This window comes from Oryctolagus cuniculus, chromosome 9, assembly GCF_964237555.1.
Source record: "Oryctolagus cuniculus chromosome 9, mOryCun1.1, whole genome shotgun sequence".
In the NCBI taxonomy this organism is placed as follows: Eukaryota; Metazoa; Chordata; class Mammalia; order Lagomorpha; family Leporidae; genus Oryctolagus; species Oryctolagus cuniculus.
The window spans coordinates 126,570,899-126,598,491 of record NC_091440.1 but is presented as its reverse complement, the minus strand read 5'-3'; the positions used below and the strand labels follow the sequence as shown (position 1 = coordinate 126,598,491).

Genomic DNA, 27,593 nt, shown 5'->3' with positions numbered 1-27,593 from the left:
GTACCAGCTGCCATTATTTCTGGAGAGAATGGAAATTCCAATTCCATTTGTTAGCTGGAGTTAGCGAGTGATGATGGGGATTTTGGCTGGTGTGCTATTTTCATTTCTAAAAGTCTAAATATACCCTCCAGTATCACAAAATTATGTTGTTTTTTCTTGTTAATGAAATTATATTCTCGCTGTGTTTATAGTGTTAATTAAATCTAACAGTTTTATTCACTAAGTTTAGGAAAGTAAACATTGTGTCTTTTAGAAAAATAACCTAGAATTTTAGTCACATTATAGCCATACTTAGGAAAGGAACCTCAAAGTCCAATTTTGTGGCTTAATCTTCAAAAGGCTTTTGCTCTTTCTGGCTGCCGTTTTCTCTGTGTTAAACCATTTTTGTACTGAAAAAAACTCACTTGGGGGGGGGTCCCCGGGAGGCAGGCAGAATTCGTAGCAGGGCCTTGTACACAGGAGGTTAATGAAGGGTGCCCTTGGGGGTCCCAGGGAAGCCAGGCCCAGAGAGCAGTCAGAGCTGAGGCCTCAGCTATCCCAGGGAGCCCTGCAGCTGCTATGGCCCAGAGCTGTCATGGACAGTGTCATGTGTATGATGACTATTCATATATGTGAAGCAGAAAGAGGTAGAACAACCTTCCATCTTCTGGTTCATGCCCCAAGTGCCTTCAACAATTGAGGCTGGGCCGGGCCAAAGCCACGAACCTGGAGCTCCATCCGGGTTTCCATGTACGTGGCAGGGAGCCAAGTACTTGGAGCACTACCGCCTCCCAGGGTGCCTGTGAGCTGGGAGTCGGCGTGGGGCGGGGAGCCGGGACTTGAACCCTTCCGGTCCCAGACAGCACGCTGGTGTCCCAGGCACTAGCGCACTTCCCTCCGCAGCACCTGCCGTGCCTTTACTACTGTAGGAGGGGCTTCAAAAGGTGCATGGAAAATGGAATTCGGTCATCATGGGCCTTCCCCATGAACTGAACCATGACTTGTCTGTTACTGTTACTGTTACTTAAGGCGCGGAGAGAAAGAGACAGACACAGAAAGACCTCCCGTCTGCTTGCCCACTCCAGTGCCCGCAGTGGCTGGGACTGCGGTGGGCTGAAGCCAGGACGCAGCGACTCAATCCAGGCCTTCCACGTGGATGGCACGAACCGAGGGACTTCTGTGAACACTGTCACCTCCCGAGCTCTGTAGCGGCAGCAGACTGGGTTCAGGGGCCAGGGGCCAGGAGCCAGGGGCCAGGGGCCAGGGGTGGGTGTTGAAGGCAGCCAATTCGATGCAGGGTCTGTGTGTCTTAATGTCCGTAACTGCTGAGCTAAGCGCCCGCCCATCCATCAACTTTTTGAGTTGCCGCTCGTATTGACTGTTTGGCTAAGTGTCTGTGTCCCTGTCCAGGAAGGTAACCTTCGCAAGAGCGGAAAGCTTTGTCCTAAGCCCCAGCATGGACCACAGTACTAGGATCATGGAGCTTTATAAATATTTGTTAAACAGATGCTACCCGTAAGCATCTTGATACTTTGTTTAAACTGAGTTACCTAACTTTTTAAAAGCAAGCTGGATATAAAGTGAAAAGCTAAAAGCCATCAACAATAAAAGATCTGAAGTGACTTTTGATCTCTCCAGCCCCCCACCCTAATACACGCACCCCCACAGCAACATCCAATTGTTTTTTTACTCTGATCAAGGCTGATACAGGCTTTTCTCTATCACAGTTCCTGTGGTTTTCTCCCCTAGGCTTGCCGCCTGGTGTGCTCAGGAACCCATCCCTTCCAGCTGGGCGGAGATCTCACTGAGAATCCAGCCTTTCAATTCCTGCTCCCCCCACCCCCCACTGCCTGTCGCGCTCATCTTTAAGTAGACACCCACACAGGCCTCTCCCTCCCAGTCCTCTCCTCCTGCCCTGCTCTCTGCCTCCTGCCTTATTTCTTCCCACCTTCTCTGGGCAGTCACAGTGTCCTCTTTTTATTTCTCACTCCTCATAGTCCGGCATAATGATGGACCGTGTTAAGTGTTGTTAGGCGACTTTGTCATTGTGTGGACATCGCAGAGTGTGCGTGGACAGAATGGAGCCACCAGGTGATGCCACCTCAGGAAATAGCATCCTGTGGGCTCTATGGCCAGTAGAAGCACCTGCTATGCAACATATGACCGCACTGCCCACCTGCAGCCTGGTGGGGGCGCCCGCCCTCCCCTAAGACTACAGCTTCTCTGGACCCCCGGCAGCACTTAATATTCTGTAGCCCTGTGCTGGCTTGAATTTCCTGCTGCTGCTGCAGACACTTGCCTGTCTCCCAGGCCCTGGAAGGAGGAGTTTGGGCCTCTCCCCTTCCCCGGCCCTCTTGACTTTGTTTGAAGGCCTGTTTTCAGCACCAAGGGCTGCTGTGGGAGGCTCTGCGTGGATGCACTCCACGCCCACAGATTCTGCACCTGTTCTTCCCCAACTCCCAGAGCACACCTGTGGGCTCCTCATCCCCGGCCACACCCCTGCAGACTCTGCTCCCTTTAGTTCCCTTTCTTCCCTCCTGTTCTGTGCTCTGCCCAATCAAGTGTTTGCATTTTCCCAGGTCCGCTGGGCGTGGCTTTCTCTCCTTGGAACACCTTCCACACTCTTGCTCCTCTACCCCTCCCTCCCTGCCTCCGGTCCCCTCCTGGAAAGGCCTCATCTGTTCAGGAGAACCTTGGTGTGTGCTCTGGACCTGACTTCTCCATCCACTGGCCCTGTGGCACATACAGTCATGGGTTCTGGTCTGTCTGCCACCCCCGGGTGAGAACAGGTTCCCCCAACTGCCCAGGGTTCTCAGCAGAGGGCCAGGCACATTGTAGGTGCCTCAGAAATGCCCATGGACAATGGACTGGATGAACATAATGCAGAAAGTCTCTATCCCGGGCCCTTCCAGACAGAGGATGGCTCCCTACTAACAGAGCAGTGCTTGTGCATAGGGAGCAAATTCTTCCCTTGCAGAACTGCCCTGCGCACTGCACGATGGTTAGCACCCCAGCTCCTGCCCATCACCAGCCGTGGTGACCCTGAGTTCCTATAGGGGACATTCAGAATCCGTCTCCTGTCCTCCCAAGCCCTCATGCTCTCCTTGGTCACCAGTCAGCAGTTAGGAGGATGGGCCCACTGTCTCTGTCCACCTGTGTGTCTTCTCCAAGTTAATTCATCAGCCAGGGTGCGTTCATGCTGTGAATGTTAGTGCAAGAATCCCAGCAGAACAGGCTTTGAGGCTGCTGGTAACGTGGGATATGGGTGTTTTTTTTTTTTTTAAGATTTATTTATTTATTTGAAAGAGTTACCCAGAGAGAGAAGAGAGAGAGAGGGAGAGAGGGAGAGAGAGACAGAGAGAGGAGTCTTCCATCCTCTGGTTCACTCCCCAACTGGCCACAACAACCGGAGCTGCGCCGATCCAAAGCCAGGAACCAGGAGCTTCCTCCAGGTCTCCCATGCATGTGCAGGGGCCTAAGGACTTGAGCCATCTTCTGCTTTCCCAGGCCATAGCAGAGAGAGCTGGATCGGAAGAGGAGCAGCCAGGACTAGAACCAGCGCCCATATGGGATGCCAGTGCTTCAGGCCAGAGCATTAACCCACTGCACCAGGGTGCCACCCCCCCCCCTTTTTTAAGATATTGGGTTTTACTTGTAAGTGTCTGGGATCCCATTTGGTGGCGAGCATGTTGGAAAAGCTTGCGACAAGGAAGCTTGGACGGGCTTTGGAGTGAGTCCTTGACAAAGAGCTTTGCTTCCCTCCTCGAACAGAGAAGGTTGCTCCTCCTCTGCATCTGGCAACCCACGGTGTAGGAGACAGGTGGCTACAGAGTGACTGGAGTGTTTGCCGCATGAATGACGAGGAGACATTGACGTTATTTTGAATGATGGGAGCAAATTGAAGGTCAGAGGAGCAGTAAAGAGAATGATTTGGGCAGAACAAAGAAATCCCTGTGAGCTGAGGAGAGCTGGTCCTGCAGCGTGGCAAGGGTTCATCGGAGCCACCAGCGGGGCTGAGCCACACCGCCCAGTGTTCAGTGTGTGTAGGTAACAGGTGCAGCAGTGGATATTTTTATTCCACTGTCTCATTTGTTCTCTTAGAAACCCGCTTGTCCCCAGGGTCAGTGTGGTATTCACCTTAGTTTTATCGAGAAAGCAGCTGTAGCACAGCATACCTCCTCTTGCACACAGCCACAAAGTCACTCCTGGCTGCTTAGTCCAGGTGTTTTTCTATGCCCGCAAAGCAAGTTCCCGTCCACAGTTCACTGTGATGGCCCCCAGCCTCCCAGAAAGATCGTCGTCTTCCCCATTTTTTACTGAGAAAAGTAGAAGAGGAATTCAGTAAATTTCCCAGGGCTTCGTGAAGCAGGAGCGCTGAGCCATTTACAGTGACTCATATCCTGAGGACATCCGAGTGCCCTGGGGCTGGGACATGGCCTGGGCGGAGTCCTGCTGGGGCTTGGGTGGAGGTCATCCATTGTGGGGGAGCCAGATAGCATCAGTGGCCCGTTCTGCCCTTTCCCAAGGCTGTCTGTGCTGGATGGGAAGAAGCATGGTGCCAATGTGAATGGCATTGGCAAACAGTTGAAGATGCAGACCGATAGAATCAGCAGTGGTACCCAGGGCAGGGTAAGGACTCAATGATTCGGATTGTATGGTATGAAGGACACAGCCACTGCAAACGTGCCCAGCACTAACAGGGTTGCAGATAGGGTGCCGGTGCCCGGAATGAAGTTTACTTGGTGGTGGTTTTTTTAGTTTGGTGAAATTCGGGTTTATGGTTGAATTTTTTTCTCAGTCATGTTTTTTCTTGTGGCTTTTTTTTTTCTCTACAGGAAATAGAAAATAAACATCTGACCTTAGCATAGTTAACCTGAAATAAATTAATGTGTGCAATGAAAATCAGGCAAATAAATCAGGGTGTGTAGTGTCTGACCGGAAATTACAGCCCGGAGCACATGACCCAGTGTTATTCGAATGCCTTAAAAGGCACGCGCACAATGAGAAATTAACAGGGTGTGTAGCTCGGAACTGGATTGTACAACATTTAAAGTAAATGCCTGAAATAACACAGAAAACCACACCGTGGTCAGTACATCTTGATGTCTCCGACTCCAGCTGAGGTGGTGCCCAGGGACGGTAGATTGGAGACTTTGTGTCTCCTGTGTACACGACTCCATGCTGTTCATTCTCAGCAGCTTCCCGCGGTCCAGAGCTTTTCGGAGGCACCAGGATGACTTTGTATGGCAGAAGACACCTTTTTTCCCAGTGGTTAAGCGTCTCAGCATCCTGGCTTTCTGAGTATTGAGCTTATTTCATTTCTGTCACCGAACACCAGTTCCTGTACAGTCATGGTTCAAAGATGTAGACAAACGCAAAAGGAAAAATTATTCAAAATGGCAGCTCTCATTTGCAGCAGGTTATTTTAGTGGCTGAAGGTTGGGTGACTTGTGCGTCGTCGGGGCACATAGATTTCCAGGAGCCATCTGCCTTCTTTGCACTGAAGAACACAAGTGTCAGGAGCTGTTGTTAGGTCCAGTCTATTCATTTCTCTCAGCCTCCTTGTTCCGCACCGGCCGATAGAACATTAATCCCACTTACGGAGTTTGGAGGGCTGGGTGAGACAGTGTGAGAAAGCACTTTAAAAGGTGAAGTGCCGTTAATGCATTCCTCCGGCCTTTGGGGCTTAATCTTTTGTTCTTGCCTTCCCTGTTGCACTTAGACACTGTTTTCTCTTAGTAGCTATTTTTTTCTTACCATATTGTTGATGCTCATTCATTTGGGCCTGGAGGGCACTAATGGCTTTCACTGCCTGCTTTATTAATTCTGCCTACGGAAATGCCGTTAGATAAAAATGAAGAGCCCCTTACATGCTTTAATAGGCGTTATATTTGTTGAGAATATGGGGCAAGGGTGGGTGTTTGCAAAGTAGTTAAAATGCTGCTTGGGGCACCCACATCCCAAAATGCTGCTCCTAAGTTTCTGTCCGAGCTCCACTTCCAAATTCAGCCTCCTGCTAGCTTGCACCCTGGGAGGATGCAGAAAAGCAAATACTTGGGTGGGTGGCACCCATATGGGAGACCTGGACGTCTGCCTCCATGGTGTGGGCATTTGGGGAGTGAACCAGCAGGTGGAAGATCTCTCTGTGTCTGTCTCTTATCTCTTTCAAATGAAATGAAAGTAAATAGCAAATTTTAAAAATAAATCCTAATCAGCCCCAGAGCAGGCAGGTGGCCTCGCGATTCTGTCATCCGCATTGCCCTTGGAGAGCCTGGGTTTGAAGCTCCTCTCCCGCGCCTGACTCCAGCTGGGCTTCGAGAGTGCCTGCCACAATGGCCAGTTAGTTGCAGGGGATCCCGCAGCTGCTGCAGGCTGAGGAGTGGGTCTTGGAGATGGTGTTGAGGCCCGCAAGCGAAAGAACCAGAGGCTGAGGCAGGCCAAGGCAGCAGCATGGGCTGACGTGGAACAGTGCCGCCTGCAGAGGGTGCAGTTCAAGGCCAAGGCAGCTGCGGCAGTGAAGAGAGGAGACCCAGGAGAAGATGGCCTTCCTCCAGAGCTACTTGCAGCAGAACTGGGGTGAAGTCTTGGATAACCTCTGGCCTTGGTCCGTGACATCTGGCCAGAGATCCATGAAAACCACCACATGAGTGGATAGAGGAAAGCCGCACTTGTCCCACGCGTGGGCGTGTTCGGTGCTCTCGTGGGGAATGCAGCTCCGGCAAAGCTCGCGCTCTGCCCACATGACAAGGCTTGGGTTGGTTCTGTGTGTTTCAGGGGCGGCCCCTTCACTTCTCTGCTGCTTTGCACAGATGTAGAACTTAGCCAAAGAGTTCATCTTTCCACTTTGAATTTCTTAGAGACGGTTGATACATACAGGTCATGTGTTTTCCTGTGCCTTTTAGTCCAAGTAATGCATAGGTCAGTGTTGATTTTTTTTTTCTGTCTTAAATCTAGTAGAGAAAAACACAATTCTTTGAAGAAAGAAAGGAATGAGACCATTTCCCCCTGTGCTTTCTTGAAGGTCAAGGGCTTTATCAATGAAAAAGTATAAAAGGTTTCTTGTAAGTTGGGTGACGCAGCAGCCAGCCTTGAAGTATCTTCCAAGGGCAAAAGCAATGGATTCCTTGTTGAATTGTTTAGGCCGCCTTCAACTTCTTAATCAAAATGACTAGGTGATAGAATTGAAGGACTTATTACATGTTATTACTTGGTGTTCTGGTCAAAGTCACAAGACTTTGTCATGTGAAAAACAAAAGTAGTTGGGTCCTGCCACTGCTGTGGAATACAAGGATTGAGTGCCTGGCTCGCACCTCAGGCTGTAGGGGACATTGAGGGAGTGCACCAGCGGATGGCAGTCCTCTCTCCCCCTCTCTCCCTCCATCTCTCAAATAAATAACACATTGTAGTAGTTAAATAATTCAAGTTATCCACTGCTGGAAAATAAATTTTCTTGAGCTCATAGAACTTGATCTGTATAGCTGGATTGCCTTTTTCAAGATGAAGAAAGCAAGTTTTATTCTCCCCTAGAACTGCTTGGCAGAATAAGACACACTTTCGAAGTTTAACGTATGGAAATGAGGATGCTGATGAGTGGCTAAAGAGTCCCTGTGAACCCTGCAAATGCTGACTACGACTGACTGTGAGGAGGAAAATCCGCTTAGCGGCTATCATTCAGCCTGGTCTCCCAGGCTCAGCCTTCGGCTGCGGCTCAAGGAGTCTTGCTGAGCTCAGCCTTCGGGTGGGGAAGGGCGTAACCCCCACCAGGACCTCTGTAGAGCACACCGTAAGGCATGGTGGTCTTAGTTATTCTGACGATGGCTGCAACAACATAGACATTTCTTAAAGAATTCCTTTTTCCCATAGAAAATTCCTTTCGTGGAGACCACAGGATTAAAATAGAACAAGCCATTTCCAACTCAAGTGTATTTAAAAAGCAAACACACAAAATAAATCATGCCCTTGCCTAGGCCTGCAGGAAATGGGAGTCTGTTTTAAGGAACTATCGGCAGATACAAGTGTATAAATTTTTTTTAGGTCTTTTTCTTGACCTGGTTGTTAAGAATTCTTCTTAATGAAATTCAGCTCTGTTTCATAAATAATGCAGAGCTTGTGAGGTGAACCTAATTAGATACCCAGTGAGAGAGGATATTGCTATCAGACCCTACTGCTACTATGAATAATCCATAGCCACACGTTTTCCAGGTGGGGGGCTGCGGCTGGTGGGGGCGTCACCAGGTCGGCGAGAATACAGCCGCTCCCTTGTTTCCAGCTGGGGCTCCTTGGCATGACAGGGTCTCTTCCCGGACTGCAGCTGTCCGGGAAGTCTTCTCCCGAGCCTCCTTCCGCCCCTGCAGACCCACGCTGGCAGCCCAGGGCGCAGAGGAAGACCTGTTCTCCCTCGTGCCTCCGTCTGTTTCTCCTTACTCCCTCGCCCCTGCTTGCTTAGACTTTTCCGAGTTCAGGGTGCACTTGTTTTCTTTTTCTGATTTTAATTTTGAAAAGCGGGAGAGAAAGGAAATCGTTAATGTAGTCAGCGTGTGTGGCCGGCACCTGCTCTTGACTGACAGGGCAGTGGGATCCTGGGGAACTAGAACGTGCAGGACAGAGGGGGGAAGGCCCGCCTGGAGGCCCAGCGCCGTGGCTGGCACACAGGCACCTGGACGCCTCCATGAGCCTGCTGTGGGAGCTCTTAAGGGCTCTCGCTTGGCCTTTGGGGCAGTCAGTGTTTTTGTGGCTGATGTTATTTCGAGGGTGCCATGGTCTAAAGAAATGAAGAAAAGGGGGCCAGCGCTGTGGCACAGTGGGTTAATGCCCTGGCCTGAAGCACCGGTGTCCCATATGGGCACCAGTTCTAGTCCCAGCTGCTCCTCTTCCTATCCAGCTCCCTGCTGTGACCTGGGAAGGCAGTGGAGGATGGCCCAAGTGCTTGGGCCCCTGCACCCACTTGGGAGACCCGGAAGAAGTGCCTGGCTTCTGGCTTCAGATTGGTGCAGCTCTGGCCGTTGCAGCCAATTAGGGAGTGAACCATCAGGTGGAAGACTCCCTCCCCCCGCCTCTGCCTCTCCTCTCTCTGTGTAACTCTGACTTTCAAATAAATAAATAAATCTTAAAAAAAAAAAAAAGAAGAAAGAAATGAAGAAAAGAGAAGGTCTTAAGAAGCTGGTTCCTCTGAGTTAAAGGAAGGGGTACGTCCCTGGCGTGATCCCTGTTACCGCGTGACGTAGAGGAAGCGACGTGCGTGGACGCCATCCTCCCCATGTGTGCTGGACGCCACTGAGATGCTTGGGAGGTCAGACTGCTTTGCTCCACGTGAGGCAGGAAGGGAAGTCTCTGTAGATGACTTGGAGGCCTGGCGATGGTGTGCCCTCCTTTAGGAGCTGTGGAATGTTCTACGGGCATCCCACACAGCACTCGAAGCACCTGCCTCCCAGGCAGTTGGGTGTTAAGGGGCTGGTGTCAGGGCCGTGGGGTTTTCTGTGCCAGTTAAAGGAGATCAACAAGAAGCAAACAGCAGCAAACGCACCGGCTCAGGGTGTTTCTGTTTGCAGACTTTACCTGTTACAATGTCTCTTAACAGCCCCCAAAGCCACTGCGAGTAACCACGCCTTTTCCGGCTTTGGGAGGAGGTGTGGTATTCAGTGAATCGAGCCTGTCTCTTGACAAGTGTCTGGTGCTGAGGGAGTGTGGGCTGCTGTTCTGTGAGGCAGCAGGGACAGGTCAGATAAACTCTGGAAGCTCTAGGGTTGGACAGAGATAAAAAGCAATACAGCTTGTCTTCGTGGCCTTTCAAAGGAACCCCTTCTGTCCCCAAATTAAATTGATATTGCGAGGTGTGTGACAGGAGCACGCGTGGCATTTGTTTGCCAAGAAACTTGACACACGTAGACCTTCTTTCTATGCCTGGGGCGTCATCTTGGCCTTTCTACATTAAGAGCCAGTGCTTGGCTGGAGGAAGGTACCCTGGGTGACAGGGACGGAGGCAGCGTCTTAGCCTGCTGTGTGTGTCCACTGTCAGTGTATGGCCCTGTTGCATTAGCTGCAGCCACACTGCTCTGGCTACTCCGTGCTTGGAATCCAGGAAGTCAGTGGGGCCCCTCCCTTCCTGGAGCAGCAGGGCTTGGTTTCCTGACCTGCATCCCGCCCTCCTTCACGTTTGCACCATGCAGCATTTGCTGTTTGATTTGTAAATCTGTTCAGTTCCTAAGGTTCTCATCTGAGAAGCATCCGGGCCAGGGGAAGCCAGAGGGGGGAAATGGGAGAAAGTGGACAAGAGAGAGGCAAGATGGGGCGATCTCGGAGGAGACAAAGTTTGTCTTCAGGGGAGGCGACAGGAACCATCCTTTCCCAGTCAAGGTCTCCTCCGCTGGTGGAAACCGTGGGCACCTGGCGGGCTGGTGGTCAGCCCAGCCGAGGCTGCAGAGTCACCCCCAACCCAGGGAGGTCATGTTTGTCACGGGAAGTTGAAAGTCATTGTAGGCTCCTGAGCACGAAGATCCAGCCCCAGCAGGTTTGCATACTGCCTTGTTGTACTGTTTCGGGATTGTTTGTACCAGTAGGCGCCAAGTGTGTGCTTTCCTGCCACACTGATACATGTCAGCTGCAAAAATGGTTGGCTGTTAACATTTGACCCAGACGGATCATTAAGAAAGAGTTCAGCGTTGGTTTCGCTTTAGTGGGAGCATAACCAAGGGCTGGTGGTGGGGCAGAGGCAGAACTGGCAGACTGTGCCCAGCCCAGGAGGTGATGAACCGTGATGGCTTGGTCTTTCTCACTCTCCAGGTTGTATCCACGCCACGCGAGTGCCCTGAACAACCTCGGGACCCTGACGAGGGACACGGCGGAGGCGCAGATGTACTATCAGAGGGCTCTGCAGCTGCACCCCCAGCACAACCGGGCCCTGTTCAACCTGGGCAACCTGCTAAAGTAAGCACCGTGTCTCGGTCTGTCCTCCAGAAGCCCTGTCCTCCGCGCTCGCCTCGGCGAGGTGCCGTTCCCCTCCCTGGAGCCGAGCGGTTAGGATTTGCAGACTTGGGGAGAATGCGGTTCTCGTCCCAGGGAAGCCTCTCCCTCAGTGGTGCAAAGGAGTCTGTCCTGGAGTGCCTTTCTGGATCCCAGCTTCTGGGTGATGGACATAGATTGTACGGGAGGGCGACTGGGGAACGGTCCCAGGGCCAGGTAAACTTGGGATCCGCGAGTGGCAGCTGTTGCTGTACGGCCATGCGCATCTATGCTCTCATTAAGGGGGGACACTGGGATACGGCATGGCGCAGCATAGGTTTTTAGGTCAGAGATTCCCCATGTAACGTAGTACATACTCAGAGGATGTTTTCTGTAAGAGAGAAGGTGAGGCTGCCTGGAGGTAGCCGTGGATCGAGTGGTGCCTGTGCAGGTGCAGCCACTCGCAGCCATAATCATTGTTGTGCATCGGCTTCCTGCCCTGACGGCAGTCCAGACTCTGGCCAGTGCCACTGAAGGCAAATGTGCAGGGGCACTTGTGTCTTCCATTTGTGCCGCCATGGGTCTGGGCAGTGACAGTCCTAACAGTGTCGGCGGTTATGGAATGTAGCTTCCATATTTTAAAAGCGCTAGAGGTGGAAATTTAAGACGTCAAAGTGAGTGGCATCAGTGAGTAATGAAACACTTAGCTGTGTTTGTCTGAATGCTGGCAGTTCATACACTTAGAGAATGGGCTTCCATCTCGCCTTCTGGAGAGCACACTGGGTACTGGGGTGTTGGTTCACCGCGTTCTTTGCTCCTTGCCCTAACTGGGTTATTTTGCAGCCTCGCTAACTCTGCAGGATGCTTCTTCCTCAGCTCCCTGTTCTCTCCTGTGTTTCATGTGTTCACTTAGATATTGGTCCTCCTTATTAATGTGGTTGTTAATGCATATTTGTTTTTAATCTCTTGTGATCACAGAGCAACCCATCATGCAGAGTGACAGGTGTCACCCTAGTCTGAAGTTTTATGTCTTTAAAAAATTATTTTGAAGGCAGAGTGACAGAGAGGGGGAGAGAAGAAACAGTGATGTTTTCCATGTCCTGGTCTATTCCTCAAATACTCAAAACAGGCTGGGCTAGGACAAAGCCAGGAGCCGGGAACTCAGTCTGTGTCTCTAGTGTGGGTGGTAGGAACCCAAGTCCTTAAGCCATCACCTGTGTCCTCCCGGGCACCTTAGCATGAGACTGTATCAGATATGTGAAGTAGCCAAGACTCTTAGTAGGGGCTTGAATAAGGGTTGCAGGTATCCCAAGTGGCAGTTTAGCCCGCTGCACAACAGCTGCACCTGAAGTTTTCTGTTTAAGACTGACTTTATCCACATGGCAGAACACAAAATCAAGGAACACTTCACTAAAATAAGTAAATAAGTAGCAAAAAAGTACAATGAAAGGGAAAGAAACCAGGTATGAATCAACACAAACGAAATAAATAGTGTTTCAAATTAGATAGCATGGATGGTTAAAATCTGAAAATCTGATAGACATTGGAACAAGGAAAACCAGTTGAGAACAAAAAAGTGCACAGTTGTAGCTGAGAAAACACTATACTACCAGGAAATTCCTCTTAAAAATAATAGTAGATGTGGCGTAGTGGGTAAAGCCACCGCCTGTAGTGCCGGAATCCTATATGGGTGCAGGTTCAAGTCCCAGCTTCTCCACTTCCCATCCAGCTCTCTGCTAAGCGGAAGATGGCCTGAGTCCTTGGACTCCTGCACACACATGGGAGACCAGGAGGAAGCTCCTGGATCCTGGCTTTGCTTCGGCTCAGCTCCAGCCATTGCAGCTATTTGGGAAGTGAACAAGTAGATGAAGACTCTCTCTCTCTCTCTCTCTGCCTCTGCCTCTGCCTCTCTGTAACTCTGCCTTTTAAATAAATAAATACATCTTTAAGAAAAATTATAGCAAATCAAAAGTTGTGAGGAAAATGGCTTCTAGTTATTGTGCACAGCTAGATGTGGGTGGATGCGATGTTTTTATTGACTGCGACATTTGGAAGCACTTTTTTTGTGTGAAGTTCTAAGGACTGTGTTTTCAAATCATCAGTACTTGTACAAGCTGACTTTGAAAGTTCATAGAAAGTGGTATTAAAAGATGAATTTATTTTTGTATAAGAAATTAAAATCCGTGCTAGTTTTTTCATAATTACCATCAATGTATTTTAAGGCTTTCCATATGCATGGGGTTCAACAAATGTTTGCACCAGAAATTTTTCTTGAGCTTTTCCAAATACCCTCATATCTGTCCTGCCCAGACCCGAATGACTTGGTGCCTAGACAACCTCCTGTCAGTGTCGTTCTGAGTCCCTGGATCGTATAGTAGTACTGGTTTCAGAGACGTTATAGCTGAATGTTTTATCCAAAGATGCTGACTACCATGGCAAATATGGAAGTCACAAAGTGACCTTTCATGTTTGCAGTGCCGTGTGTCACACGGTGGCGGTCATGACCCTGTGCTAAGAGTCCTCCTGCCCAGACCTGAGCAGTGATGGTTAGCCTAACCTTCCACTCGCAGTTCCTGTCTTGCCGCTGTGAACAGCTCTGTTCAGTCCATGTGCATTGAAAGCACAAGGAAGTGGGGCTTGGAGCTTGGCAGTGGCTGTTTTCACAGCAAAGGATTATTGGGCAACCAGCAGGAGATGTTCTCTCTCCCTCTCTGTGGTAAAGTGATCCGAAGCAGCAGTCTGGCTTTACATTTGCAGGAGACTAAGGTTTCTGAGCGCCCGTTTCCTGACACCCTCTTACGGAGTCTTTAGTGACTAGGGGAGAAGAACCACTGAGATCCCAAGAGGGAGGTACCGAGTGCAGGTTGTCCCCAGCAGTCTGCAGCCCAGTGGAGCCAAGTGGCTGTGCCTTTGTTTTTTGAAGAATTGGTTGAGAGGCAGAGTTAAAGAAAGAGAGACAGCAAGGTCTTCCATCTGCGGGTTCACTTCCCAGATGGCTGCGATGGTTGGAGCTGTGCCAGGCTGTAGCTTCTGTGGTTTCCAACGTGGGTGCACGGGACTGAGCATTTGGGCTTTCTTCCACTGCTCTCCCAGGCGTATCAGCAGGGAGCTGGATCAGAAGTGGAGCAGCGGGGATTCAAACTGGTACCCTTATGGGATGACATTATCACAGGCTGTGGCTTTACCCACTAAGCCACAGTATTGGCTCAGTGACTGTATCTTAACACAAGTCCAGCTTAGACTCCAGTAGATTAATAAATATATTTAGACATGTTTATTTGTTTATATATTTGAAAGGCACAGAGACACAGAGGGACCTTCTATCTGCTGGCTCACTCCCTGAATGCCCACACAGCCAGACCTGGGCCAGGCTGAAGCCCAGAGACAGGAATGCCATCCCGGTTTCTAGGTGGCTGGCAGGGACCCAATACTTCAGCCATCACCTGGGCAGGAAAAAATGTTGAAATTCACACCTAAGGAGTCTTCAGGAAGTATATAGAAAGTATGTATTATTACAAAACTGGGCACTTATTTTTTTCTTAAGACATTTTTATTTATTTGAAAGGCTGAGTTACAGAGGGGCAGAGGCAGAGAGAGAGAGAGAGGTCTTCTGTCTGCTGGTTCACTTCCCAGGTGGCTACAACAGGAGCCTCTTCCAGGTCTCCCATGGTGCAGGGGCCCGAGGACCTGGGCCATCTTCTACTGCTTTCCCAGGCCACAGCAGAGAGCTGGATCGGAAGTGGAGCAGCCGGGACTCTAACCAGTACCCATATGGTTAACGGGCACGCAGGTGACGGCTTTACCCCACCTTGCCTCAGTGCCAGCCCCTAAACTTAGCTTTTAATTCCATTTTCCATGAACTCTTTGAAGCTTCCCTGTCCTCTTGAGCCAGCAGCAGTAGGTGAAAAACACGAAGAGGCTCAGAATTTTATAAATTTGGTTCATCTTGGTCTCAAGATAGGCGTGCTGTTTTTCCGCTGAGTTAGCTTTTGAGTTACTGTGATAACTGGTTAAAATTCTGCCCTCTTTTGTAATGCAAAATTTAATTATAATTCTCAGAACCCAAGTGGTGTCTTCAGATATGCACAGTTTTCAATTTGATCTTCCAGAGAGCAAAGTACTCTCATTCTTCCTGTCCTGTAAGTAAGGGCAGTAAGGTTGGGAGAAGGCGAGCAGTGTGCGTGGGGCCCTGCGTGAGCACGTGGAAGACGTGAGAGTGGAAGCCACTTCTGCCTGCCTGATCCCCCTGACTTCCAGCTCCACACTCAGCTACCTCCTGAGGCCCATTGCAAAACGAGATTACAGGCGACAGTAGGTAATGAGAACAGTGCTTGTAGTTTCAGATTTTCAGGTAGACATATATAAAGCTTGTTATTTATTTTATCTGAAAGGCAAAGAGAGAGAGAGAAACCTCTCACTCACTGTTTCACTCCCCAGATGTCCACAACAGCCAGGGCCGGGCCAAAGCCTGGAGCCAGGAACTCCATCCAGGTCTCCAGGTGGCTGGCAGGGACCCAGTAGTTGAGCCGTCATCTGCTGCTTCCCTGAGTATGCATTAGCCGGAGATTGGTTTTGGGAATGGAGTCAAAACTTAAACCCAGGTACTTCATGTTATGTGGGATGTCTGTGTCCCCAGCAGGGTCTCAGCCACTGTGCCACATATCTGCCCTGAGGAGCTGTATTTTAATACAGGAAAACTGCATGAATTTTAGTAGTACTTTATTAAACCCTGGTTTATCCAAATTATTGTTTTTATCAAGTATTATTAAACCTAATTTTAAAATTTAATAAGTAAAAATTAAGATTCTAGTGGGATGCCTTGCATTCTTTTTTTGTACTGAATGCTTGAAATCCAGTGTGTATTTTACCCATGGGGCATCTCAGACAAGCCGTAGTTCATGTGCTCACATGGGGTTAGTGGGTGATAGAGGGGACAACAGAGGTGTTCACCAACAGCCTTGACTTTGGGAGGAGTAAGCCTCTTCGTCCCTGCTGGTGGCTCTGTGTGAGATGGGACCCAGTGGGAGCCTCCCAGTAGCTCACTGGAATTCGTGGAGGGCCTTGTCAGACAGCTTGAGCCCTGTTTGCAACAGCAGACTTCTCTGAGCGCCATGCAAATCTGCTTGGCCCCTTTCATCACCGTTTTGCTGGGCTTTGAAGCTAAGCCATTCTGATTCCGTGCAGCATGGGGGCAGTGTGAGAGGTTGATAAGGGACAGCTTTCCATGCCAGCATTCTTAATTTATATTAATTATCATTGGCTTTGCTTGCAACCTAAAATGTCAGAAAAGAAAGGTTGAAAATATGCAAGATTAGCATAAAGTTTTTATGGATGACTAGAGCAGGAGTCCCTCACGGCTCAAGAGGATATAATAGAATATTGAAATTCAGGATACGGGGAGCTGTTTCATGGCAAATGCCTGGATCACATAGTTGCTGGTGTTTGTTATGGAAATGAAATATGAAAAGAACCCCGTCACGAATCGTGCCGTGCCTCCCTCATTGCCAGAGCGGCCCTCCCTGTGCATAACAGAATGGAGGTGTTGTATGCACGTCACAGTAAATCTCACAATCAGACACTCTGAGGAACGTGTAATACGACGGGCAGTAGTTGAACCGCATGGAAGATGAATTCGATACAGCACACGTTTGATTTTCTTTATTTGGATCTTCTAGAAAATTGAATTTCTAAAGAATAGTAGGGTACAGGAAGAAGGGTATCTCTTATCTTTAAAATAAATGTTAGCACTAGGGATATGTTTTCTTACAGTGTTGGCACTAGCCACATAATCTTTACTTTGTAAAAAGAAAGCTTATACATGGGCCGGCACCGCGGCTCACTAGGCTAATCCTCCGCCTTGCAGCGCCAGCACCCTGGGTTCTAGTCCCGGTTGGGGTGCCGGATTCTGTCCCGGTTGCCCCTCTTCCAGGCCAGCTCTCTGCTGTGGCCAGGGAGTGCAGTGGAGGATGGCCCAAGTGTCTGGGCCCTGCACCCCATGGGAGACCAGGAGAAGCACCTGGCTCCTGGCTTCAGATCAGCATGGTGCACCGGCCGCAGCGCGTCAGCTGCAGCGCGCCAGCTGCAGCGGCCATTGGAGGGTGAACCAACGGCAAAGAAAGACCTTTCTCTCTGTCCCTCTCTCTCACTGTGCACTCTGCCTGTCAAAAAAAAAAAAAAGAAAAAAAGAAAGAAAGCTTATATATTCAAAGAAAGTGCCGTCCTCTCTGCTTTTTAACCGGAACCCCAGGAGCACACAGTGCCAGCCACCCCTTCCTCGTGGCGACTTCTCGGTGGCTAGGTTCCCCTGAGACGTGCCACATCCAGGCCCAGCCCAGAGCACCTCCCCTTCTTTTCTTTTCTTTTCTTTTCTTTCCTTTCCTTTTCTTTTCTTTTCTTTTCTTATTCCTTCCTTCCTTTTTTTTTCTTCTTTTTTTTCTTTTTTATGTTTTTGTTTATTTGAAAGCCGGAGTTACAGAGAGGCAGAAAGGGAAAGGTCTTTCATCTGCTGGTTCACTCCCCAAATGGCTGCAATGGCCAGAGCTGGGGCCATTTGAAACCAGGAGCTGGGAGCTTCTTCTGGATCTCCCACGTGGGTTCAGGGGCCCGAGGACTTGGGCCATCTCCCATTGCTTTCCCAGGCCATAACAGAGAGCTGGATCAGAGGTGGAGTAGCTGGGACTTGAACCGGTGCCCATATGGGATGCGGGCACTGCAGGCGGCGGCTTTACCACTATGCCCCAGTGCAGGCCCCGCCCCCGTGTTTTCCACGCACACCTCTGTCTTCAGCTCTACCTCTCCCAGCCTACTTGCCTGTTCCCTTGTACTTTCTCACTTTCTTCCTACCTTCCTTTCTTCATCGCTTCATTCCTTCTTTGAAAAGCAGAGAGACAGTGAGCCTTCACTGCTGGTTTATTCCCCCAAAACACCTGCAGCAGCCAAGAGTAGGCTAGACCAAAGCCGGAGCCAGAATTCAATCTGGGCCTCCCACATTGAGTGGCAAGGAGCAAAGCACCTGAGCCATTACCAGCCGCTTCCAAGAGTGTGCATTAGCGGGAAGCTGGAGTCGGGGGAAGCCAGGATGGATACTCCGGTGCTCCAGTGCTGGATGTGAGTGTCCCCACAGCAGCTCCGCCTGCTGCCCCAGAAGCCTGCGCCCAGGTCTCTCCCAGCCCTTTTGCAGCCTGGTCCAGCATCACATCACACCAGCTCCCATCCCAGAATTTCTTGCCTGGCCTTCCATCGACTCCAGGCCCATGAGCACCAGAGAATGACTTTCCAGTGCTCCCCAACCTGAGCTAACGTCTTTCATGAATGCAACAGCCGAGTGGGTGACCTCATCCTCTGCATCCTCCCCTCCATGGCTCTGCCCTGAGCCAGGCACCAACCTGGCTGTGCCACTGGCTTCTGAGTCCCAGAGGCCTTTCCGCTCTCTGCCACCTGACCTCTGAAATGTCCTCTCTGATCTTCACCTCTTAGTTCCACCCACAATTCTCCCCTGGCCCCGTCCCACTCCACCTGACCTTGGAAAAGGGGTGTGGCTGTGGCCCCACCTCCCAGCTCCACTTGATAGCCAGTTGTCTTTATTTATGAGCTTGAACTTGGCATACCTGCTATTGACTATTGTTAGGGTCTCTGTCCTGTCCGACTTCCATGTTCATGGTCTATAACCCCGTCTCTGGTTTACCTAATCTATTTCAGTCACACACGTGACATCAACTTGGATGCCTGGATCAGGATTTCTCAACTTATTTTATTTTATTTCCATCATCTTGCCCATCCTGCCTCATAAGAAACCTTTTTATTTATTTTCCTAATCGGCCATTCTCCAATTACATCCTTAAGAATTAGATGCGTTAGGCGGGGTGGATCTTTGAGAGACAGCCTGCATTTCAGATAAATAATAATAAGTAAATAGAATTAGAAAAGGAAGAACTCCTGCAGTTCATTTGAAGTTCAGTTTCATTCTCATGGTCGCTATCCATGGCTGAATTATCTTGGAAATGAGAATGTTCGCCTCTCCCCAAAGCGGGGAGCGCTGGCTGCTTGTAAACAGATTGCTAATTGTTATGAATTTTTTGGAGTGGCCCTGCCGCACTGCAACTGCTCTCGTTCCTGCTGTGACCACTGATGAGCTGAGCTTGAAGTTGGCTGAAACCCATAGTGTGCTTTGCAAGGAAAGGACCCGTTCCCCATTTGTCCTCTCGCTGTGACAGCTGCGGGGAACCCTGCTGAGGCCAGAAGACAGCGTTCACTCGGCTGGAAGCCCTGTGGGCGAGAGCAGGGGCTGAGGAACCCTGGCTGTGTTTACCTTCTCTTGAAGGAATTGGAATGTCATCATTTTCTTTGCTTGCACAAATATTTCTGGCCAGCGCTGTGGCTCACCTGGCGAATCCTCCGCCTGCGGCGCCAGCACCCTGGGTTCTAGTCCCAGTTGGGGCGCTGGATTCTGTCCTGGTTGCCCCTCTTCCAGGCCAGCTCTCTGCTGTGGCCCAGGAGTGCAGTGGAGGATGGCCCAAGTGCTTGGGCCCTGCACCCGCATGGGAGACCAGGAGAGGCACCTGGCTCCTGGCTTCCAATCGCTGTAGCACGCCGGCCATAGCGGCCATTTGGGGGGTGAACCAACGGAAAAGGAAGACCTTTCTCTCTGTCTCTCTCTCACTGTCTAACTCTGCCTGTCATAAAATAAAATAAAATAGATAATTATTTTCGGCAGAGCATGGGCTTAGGCTCTCTGTCCTGAAAATCATTTTCCCACCGTCTCCTCTTCCTTCCTGGATTGCTTTGCCTGCTCGTCCCCTTGACCTTCTGGGCTGGCGAATCAAGTGGAATGACTCAGGGTAGAGGTTCAAGAAGGGATGATTCAGTTAAAAGAGTGAGAGAAATGCGAGTAACCGTTGGAAGTTCCTTTCTGTGCATATTGTCTTACTGCAGGGCACTGAGCACCTAGATCAGAGTAGGCCAGCATGGCCCGAGCGCAGCAGCGCAATGTTGTATGTAGTTGTTAGAGATGATCAAGGGCTTTCCACAGTGGAAGGGAAGAAACTCTCTGTGGGCCAGAAAGAGCAGCAGGGAGGGCAGAAAGTGGACTGTGCACGTTCTGTGTCACCACTGACCCAGCCCTCCCTGTGGCCTCCCGGGTGTGTCCCAGGAAGCACTTTGGGGAGGCGAGGCCCATCTCCAGGGCTCCTTGTCTTTTCCCAGGCTCCTTACCAGGGCTGCCGGTCTCCCTCAGGCTTTCGCCTCCCAAGGACTGGACCCAGCCTGGTGCCTTCACACACAGTGGCATTGTGGACCCTCTGCCTTCCAGGCTAAGGGAAGCAACTGGCGTTGGACAGGTGATGCCCAAGTCGGCACAGCGTGGGGACAGGCATGGTCCCTCTTGTTAGGGAGTCTGGCTAGGAGAGGCCATGGCTGGACGCTGGGAGGAGACCTCTGACTCCGTCGCTTGCTGTGGCATCTGCCATCCCGTGTGCTCTCCTAGGGACTCCACACAGGGAGAGCTGGGTGAGCTTGAGTCTCGGCTCCACTGTGCACTGATGTGTGACCTTGGGGACACGATTCATCCTGCAGTGCCTCCGCTTGCTCTTGTCGAATGTGGGAACCAGATCCGTGACTTCTTCCTTCGTGGATTCTGAGTGGAGCAGCTCATTACGCTAACCTAGGACCCAGCACCCGGCACAGACGGATCATCTTCAGCCACGATTAAGTACTCTTAGCCTGGGTGCATGATTTCCTGCTTGGAAAGCGAAGCTCAGGCTCTCTGTCTAGAACCCATAATGAATCAGAAGTTCACAGTGCATTCTCCCCTCCTGCCCCTGGGTGTGCAGTGTTCTGCCTGAGACTCATTTCCCTTCTCTTGAATGGAAGACACTGGACCAAGTTACTCCAGGGTCCTCCCTAGCTGCTAGAATTCGTGGCTTTGTCTTTCGATGATGACTCCAGATTTCTTGTCTCCGAACTGAGGGGTGAGTGGGAGACCAGCCGAGAACTCGGAAGTTGTTTCTCTGTCCAAAGGCGGTGCTTGACCTGTGGCAGCTCTGCCTTCGTGGAGAAAGCAGTGGGCCTGTGGCTGGAGAGAAAGCAGGACCCAGTGGAGCTGGCGTTTGATGTGTCCTCCTATGGCCGGATACTCTGGGAAGCCTCTGCCCGTGTTACCCGGACCTGCAGAGGCAGAGTTGCATGCACACTTCCCAGACTTGCACGTGGAGGCTCAGAGCTGAGGCATCTACCCGCCCTGCGATACGGGTCGTGCATTACCCAGGTTGTCGAAGGGGCCTTTCCCTGGGGAGGAAATGAATCTTACCTAAACCAGGATGTCCTTAGCTGCTGCCTCGCCCAGGTGCTAACCCGAGAGCATTGCTTTTATGCTTTCCTTCAAGTCCCCAGAGGACACGTTATCAATACTTAGGTGCTCTTTGAAGTGATGCTGGCCTGGCCCCAGTCCCCAGCCCACCTCCGTGCACACTTAAGGAACTGCTAGGGCAGGCATCCTGCAGCTGCAGAACAGTGACCTCATCGAGCTGACCACCCAGGCACCGAGGGCCTTCCAAGGTGCAGTTGCAGGACGGGACTCGAGACTGATGTTCCCTGGGGACTTGCTCTGGGCAGCCCCTGGCAGAGGCCTTGATGTGGGCTGTGTCTCCGTTTCTGTCCTCCCGCGCCTGCACGGCTCTCAGCTTCCCTCTTTCTGTTCTTCAGTTTCCAGCTGGAGGCAGTGTGGCAGGTCGGGGGCTGTGATCTGCTCTCTGAATTTGACCTCTAATGAGAATGGTTTTGACCTGGGGGGAAAAAAAAAAAAAAACACTTGCCGTTGTTCAACATGTGTATGGCTCCTGCAAGAAGTCAAGCAGAAGAATTAACGTGAAGCCCAGTACATGAGTGTTGGCCTTCCATTGCGTGTCTCAGAGTTATTCTCAGTGAACTTGAACCCACGCTACACATAATACAATCTAGTTCTCTCTTTCTGTGTAAGACCTAGAAGAGCCATAGGAAAAAATGGGTCCCCTCGAAAGATCACCTTGGTCAGATGTTTACAGTTTGACTCTCACGATCCAGTTTTTTAAGAAGAGCTGGTGAAGTGTGTGCAGAGAAAATCATAATTGTTTTCATTGGTGGGAGGCATCGTCTGTGGATCCAGCAGCAACAGAACCCCCTGACAAAGGGATTGTAATTAAGAGGGCGGAGCAGTGCTCCAAGTTCACACTGTGGTTAATGGGAAATTTTACTGCTGCCAAATGGCTCGCCAAATCCGTTTATTTCTGTGGGTGGAATTTCTGAAATTCTCTCCAAATGTCAACTCTGTCTTCCGAGCAAGCATCTGCTTCCAGTTGAAATGAATGTGTGATGAGACCCTCGATGGGAATCCAGAAAGTTTTCCAAATTGACAGACTTCACAGGTTCTTAATTACTGGAAGAAAATGCGCCGGAGCTTCTTCGCTTTGCTCAATGTCTGTCGTGGGAGGGAACAGACCGTTGAGATGATGCAAATGTTTTTACTGAACATACAGGAAAAACAATCCCACGGCCGCCGTATAACTGAAAGGAACATTCCCTGCGAAACCACAAATGTTTAATGGCAAAATTTGCACATTATGAGCAAGATCTAATTTCTCCTTTATGTGTCTCTTCTGAGTCAGGGATAAAGATCCTACTGGCCCCAGGAACCTATTCTGGGGAAATTCTAGCCTCCTGGAACTTCCTGAGGGAAGCTTGGGAAGAGAGTGGGATTTGGCCAGAAAGTGCTAGGGGCTTGTGTGAGTAACCCGGTGGCCGAGATGTGGGTCCTTCACACAGGAGCTGTGATGAGAAGGGAAACTCCACAGGCCAAGCACCCCGCCAGCCTTGTCTGGGCTCAGAGTCCCAGGGAAGTGCCTTCTCTGTTTGCAGCTCTCAGTGTCCTGTCCCACTGAGCCCTGACCCAAGGGACAGTGATCAGGCAAAGTCCACAAGCAAGCACAGGCTGAAGACCACCCCCAACCTCCAGGAGAAGCACCTGAGGGGCTTATTGGGAACCTTGCGTCCTGGACCCTGCCCCAGACCTGCTGAGCGCCTGTGCAGGCACCGAAAGTGCAGGGCTGTTCCTCTAAGGGAGAAATGAAGACAAAATATGTATGGTCTGGGGCTGATGCTGTGGTGGTTAAAGTCGCCGCCTGCCGTGCTGACATCCCATATGAGCACTGGTTTGAGACCTGGCTGCTCCACTTCCAGTCCAGCTCTCTGCTGTGGCCTGGGAAAGCAGTAGAAGATGGCCCAAGTGCTTGGACTCCTGCACCTGCGTGGGAAACCCGGAAGAAGCTCCTGGCTTCAGATTGGCACAATTCCAGCCATTGTGGCCATCTGGGGAGTGAACCAGCAGATGGAAGACCTCTCTCTTTCTCTCTCTCTCTCTCTCTCTCTCTCTCTCTCTCTCTCTGCCTCTCCTTTTCTCTCTATGTAACTCTGTCAAATACATGAATAAGTCTTAAAAAATATTTACCATCATGGGTGGATAGCAGTCACCAGCTGGTGACCCTAACAGACCCAGAAATGCAGGCTGCTAAGGGCAGTCTTGCCTGCTTTCCCACCTCTCCAAGGGCCCCCACATAGACCCATCAGTGCTGGGTGAGCCCCTGGAACATAAGCTCTGAGAGACCTAAGTGTGCCCCTCTGAGTCTCCACACTCACAGTGTGTCCACGGTTAACTGGACGTGGTGTGTACTAGAGTTTGCTTGTGTCTGTTTATTGACCAATTAATTTTCTGTTTCATTCAAGCCTTTATTTATTTGTGTATTTATTTACTTACTTTAAATGCAAAGTAACAGAGAGCACAGGATAGAGAGAGGAGAGAAAGCAAGAGCTCTTTCATCTGCTGATGCACTCCCCAGATGACTTCAGTGGCCAGGGCTGGGCCAGACTAAAACTGGGAGCCTGGAATTCCATCCTGGTCTGCCACCTGCAGGGGCCCAGGCACGCAGGCCACCTGCTGCTGCGTTCCCCAAGTGCTTCAGCAGGGAGCTGGCTCGGAAGCAGAGCTGCCAGGACACAAATGGGAAGCTGACGGTGCAGGTGGAAGTGATGCTGTCTGCTCAAGCCATAAGGTGAGGTGAGACACACACACACACACACACACACACACACACACGGGGTGGGGAGTGAGAGAGGAGAGAAGAGAGAGATCTTGGGAGATACCTTTCCCTCTGCTAGTTTGCTCCCCAAATGGCTGCCGCAGCTGAAGCTGGTCTAGGGCGAAGCCAGGGGCCAGGAGCATCACCCAGGTCTCCCACGTGGGTGAAGGGGCCCAAGCCATCTTCTACTGCTTTCCCAGGCCATAGCAGGGAGCTCAGTTGGAAGTGGAGCAGTCAGGACTGGAACTGTTGCCAGAGGCCTAACCTGCTAGGTCTATAATACCAGTCCCTAGCAAATGGTTTCATAGCAGGACTTCCCTGTGTCCTCTCACTGCCCCGGCAGCCCCTGCACCAGGGCAAAGCCTCCCCTTTCTGTGGTCATTACGCCAGCAGATTGGTTTGGGACTATCTGCAGGGCATCCATGTTTGTCTGACAGAATTTCAGGGGGTGATAACTCTTTGTAACTGGTGTTATTTATGCTTAATACAAGGCTATGAATTTAGGCATGCTGATTATCATATGGCCAGTCTTTTATGGTATTACATGTAAAGAAAGTTAACGCTGACATCTAAATTTTTGTGCATAGTCTGAAATGCAGACAACTGTTATTTAGGAAAGACTTTCAGAAGTCTCATATTCTTCTTGATTTTACAAATTCAGGGGGTTCGCATTGTGGCGTAGCGGGTTAAAGGCCCAGCCTGCAGCACTGGCATCCCTTATGGGCGCTGGTTCGAGTCCTGGCTGCTCCACTTCTGATTGAGTCCTTTGCTAGGGCCTGGGAAAGCAGTACAAGATGGCCCAACTCCTTGGGCCCTTGCACCCATGTGGGAGACCCGGATGAAGCTCCTGGTTCCTGGCTTCGGATCGGCGCAGCTCTGGCCGTTACAGTCATTTGGGGAGCCAATCAGTAGATGGAAGACCCCTCTCTCTCTCTGGCTCTACCTCTCTCTGTATCTCTGTCTTTCAAATAAATAAACAAATGTTTTTAAAAAATTAAATCCAACCAGATGATGTCCCACTGGCAAAGCTCAGCGTGGGTTGGGTTAGGAAGCAGCTGCACGTGGGATCTGTCCCTTGGATTTAGTGTAGTGTTTGGTAAACCATTGCTCACCACAAAACATGTGTCTTCTCACTGCAAAAAGGAAACAGTATAGTAGTTCAATTCTAATGTGTATCTTTTTAAAATTAAAATTAAGAGTGTGTACTGCCTTTGCATTTGAATGTTCTGGTTTTGAAGGATGGGCTATGAGCTATGAGTTTGTTCTACAAATATGTTATTTATTACGTTTGCACCATGACTAAAATTTGAGGTGCTTTTCAAGAGCCATTAAGAAAAGTAATCTACAAACATAAGGAGGGGCTGGCGCTGTGGCACGGGGGTTAAGCTGCCACCTGCAGCACTCGTATCCCATTTGGACACCGGTTGGAGTCCCAGCTGCTCCTCTTCATATCAGCTCCGTGCTAATGGCCTGGGAAAAGTGACAGAAGATGGCTCAGGTCCTTGGGCCAATGCACCCACATGGGAGACCCAAAGGACACTCCGGAATCATCAGGAAGGTGATACAGGTTATATATACACGTGTGTGTGCGTATTTGTTCTTGCTGTGTTACGTGTTCAGGAGCTCTGATGACAGGATGATACTTTCCCATCCTGGGCTGGTCAGGGAAGCTTCCCAGCACAACCAGGAGTGGTGTGGGGGCAGGGCAGAGCCCCCTGTGAATTGCCGTGGTGGGACTGCCAGGTTGAGGGGCACAAGACCATAGGGACCAGTCCTTCTTTTGCTCTTGGGACCAGGGCAAATCGTGGAGGCTTTCTCGGTCTCGTCTTCCACCACTGTAATTCAGGAACATCCGATTCTCTCCCTGATTCCTAAAACTGAGCAGTTGACATAAACACGTGAGAGCATCCTATTAAGGGGCTTAACCAGGGAACTCTAAAGCCTGTTTTAAAGCAGTCCAGATGAGGTTGAGGGACACTGCAGACAGAGAGGCTGTGCAGTGGCTGATGTGCTGGGTTGTAGCACAGGTGGCAAAGGCTGTCGAGCCTGGCTGGAGCAGGGGTGCCTGGGTATGTTGGAGTACTGGTCAGAACTGTATTGCGGGGCTTCAGACTGAATCCGTCTGTTGGCAGATGGGCGTTAGTCAAGAGTTTGGTGTTAGAGAACACGTGGAAAGCAGTGTTGTAGACACATGTCTTTCAGCCGTCTGTATGCAGTATGTGGAGGAAGAAAAGAGCTGGCAGCAGGTGTGTGAACAAAGAGGTTACAAGCTCAGGTGAGCGAGGTGCGCTCTGGACTGCAGGGATCCAGCGGAGATGTGGAACGCTGCCCCTGTCGTGGGTGGTTGGCAGAGCAGCCTATGCCACTGAGACAGACAGCTTGCAGTAACGTTTAGTTCCCACACAGTAGCCATAGCTACAAGACCAAGGAAGCTTCATTTACATGAATTATTTTCCATACAGGTTTGTGTCAAAATCATAGGTGTTTCTTAAGCTGCCACCAGAGGGTAATAAGCAAGAGAGGCTATGGGAGAAATAACTGACCACTTAGCAACTTTTTGGGCTTTCTTAAAAGGACCTTGTAAAACCCCTCCCCTAGTGGCACATGCTGTCAGTTAGTCTGACCCCAAAGGCTCCCAGACAAACCCAGAACCACCCAAGCATGCAGGCCTGGAGGAAGGATCTTCAGTATTTGCACCTTGTCATCCTCACGTGTGAAACTAACCACGTGGTGAGTTTTCTTAAGGTCTGGCAGTGCCTCGAAGGATTTTTAGAATTTAAAATATTTTCTGCATTTATTCCCTATTACTATTGTGTTTGAAAGGTAGTAAGACGGAGAGAGACACATATACAGAGAATCTTTCATCTGCTGGTTCACTCCCCAAATTCCTGGGAGAGGTGGGGCTGGGTCAGGCTGCAACCAGGAGCCAGGACCTCCATCCAGGTTCTCCACATGAGTGACTAGGATCCAACTGCTTGAGCCATCGACTGCTGCTTCCCAGGGTCTGCGTTAGCAGGAAGCAGGAATCCAGAGCAGTGCTGAGATGCAAACCCTGGCTCTCTGATATGGGATGTGGTGCCTTAACCTCTATGCCAAACACCCGCCACGAGATAGAGCTTTTTCCATAGAGATACAAGCTCACTGAGGTTAATCACTGTGTGTGTCTCAGGAATGTTCCTGGGAGACCTGAAGTATTTACAGGTGTATCCCTAGATAGTCTTAAATGCCAGCCAGTCTTGCTGAGTTCATATATATATATATATATATATATATATTTATATATTTTTTAAAAAATCTAAGTTTCCTTTCTAACAGATGTGAGCCATGACAAGTACAAAGCACTCAATCATTTCTATCAAGCTGTTGGCTTTTCTCTGCTGATTTTGATGAATATCCCAGCTAAATTATGCCCTCAGGGACTTTCAGCCTAAGTCTGTATATTCCTTTGGAGTTTGGGAGGAGTTCCGGATGGATGTTAGTGAAGATTTACAGAATCCTTGGAGGAAGAGTTCTGCGGACTGTAAAACCACAGTCAAATTACCAGGATTTAAAAAATAGATTTTAATTATAAAG

The 27,593-nt window shown here is 50.2% G+C and overlaps 1 protein-coding gene and 1 pseudogene across 2 annotated transcripts in view; both read left to right on the top strand.

Moving 5' to 3' along the window:
- Positions 1-27,593, top strand: part of TMTC1 (transmembrane O-mannosyltransferase targeting cadherins 1) — a 255,008-nt gene that overhangs the window by 192,670 nt on the left and 34,745 nt on the right. For both annotated transcript variants that reach the window (XM_070049600.1, XM_070049599.1), the window contains one exon: positions 10,759-10,902. In XM_070049600.1, the coding sequence (XP_069905701.1) occupies positions 10,759-10,902 (144 nt within the window). The remainder of the gene's footprint in view (positions 1-10,758; positions 10,903-27,593) is intronic.
- On the top strand, positions 6,202-6,757 carry LOC138843896 (V-type proton ATPase subunit G 1 pseudogene; annotated as a pseudogene).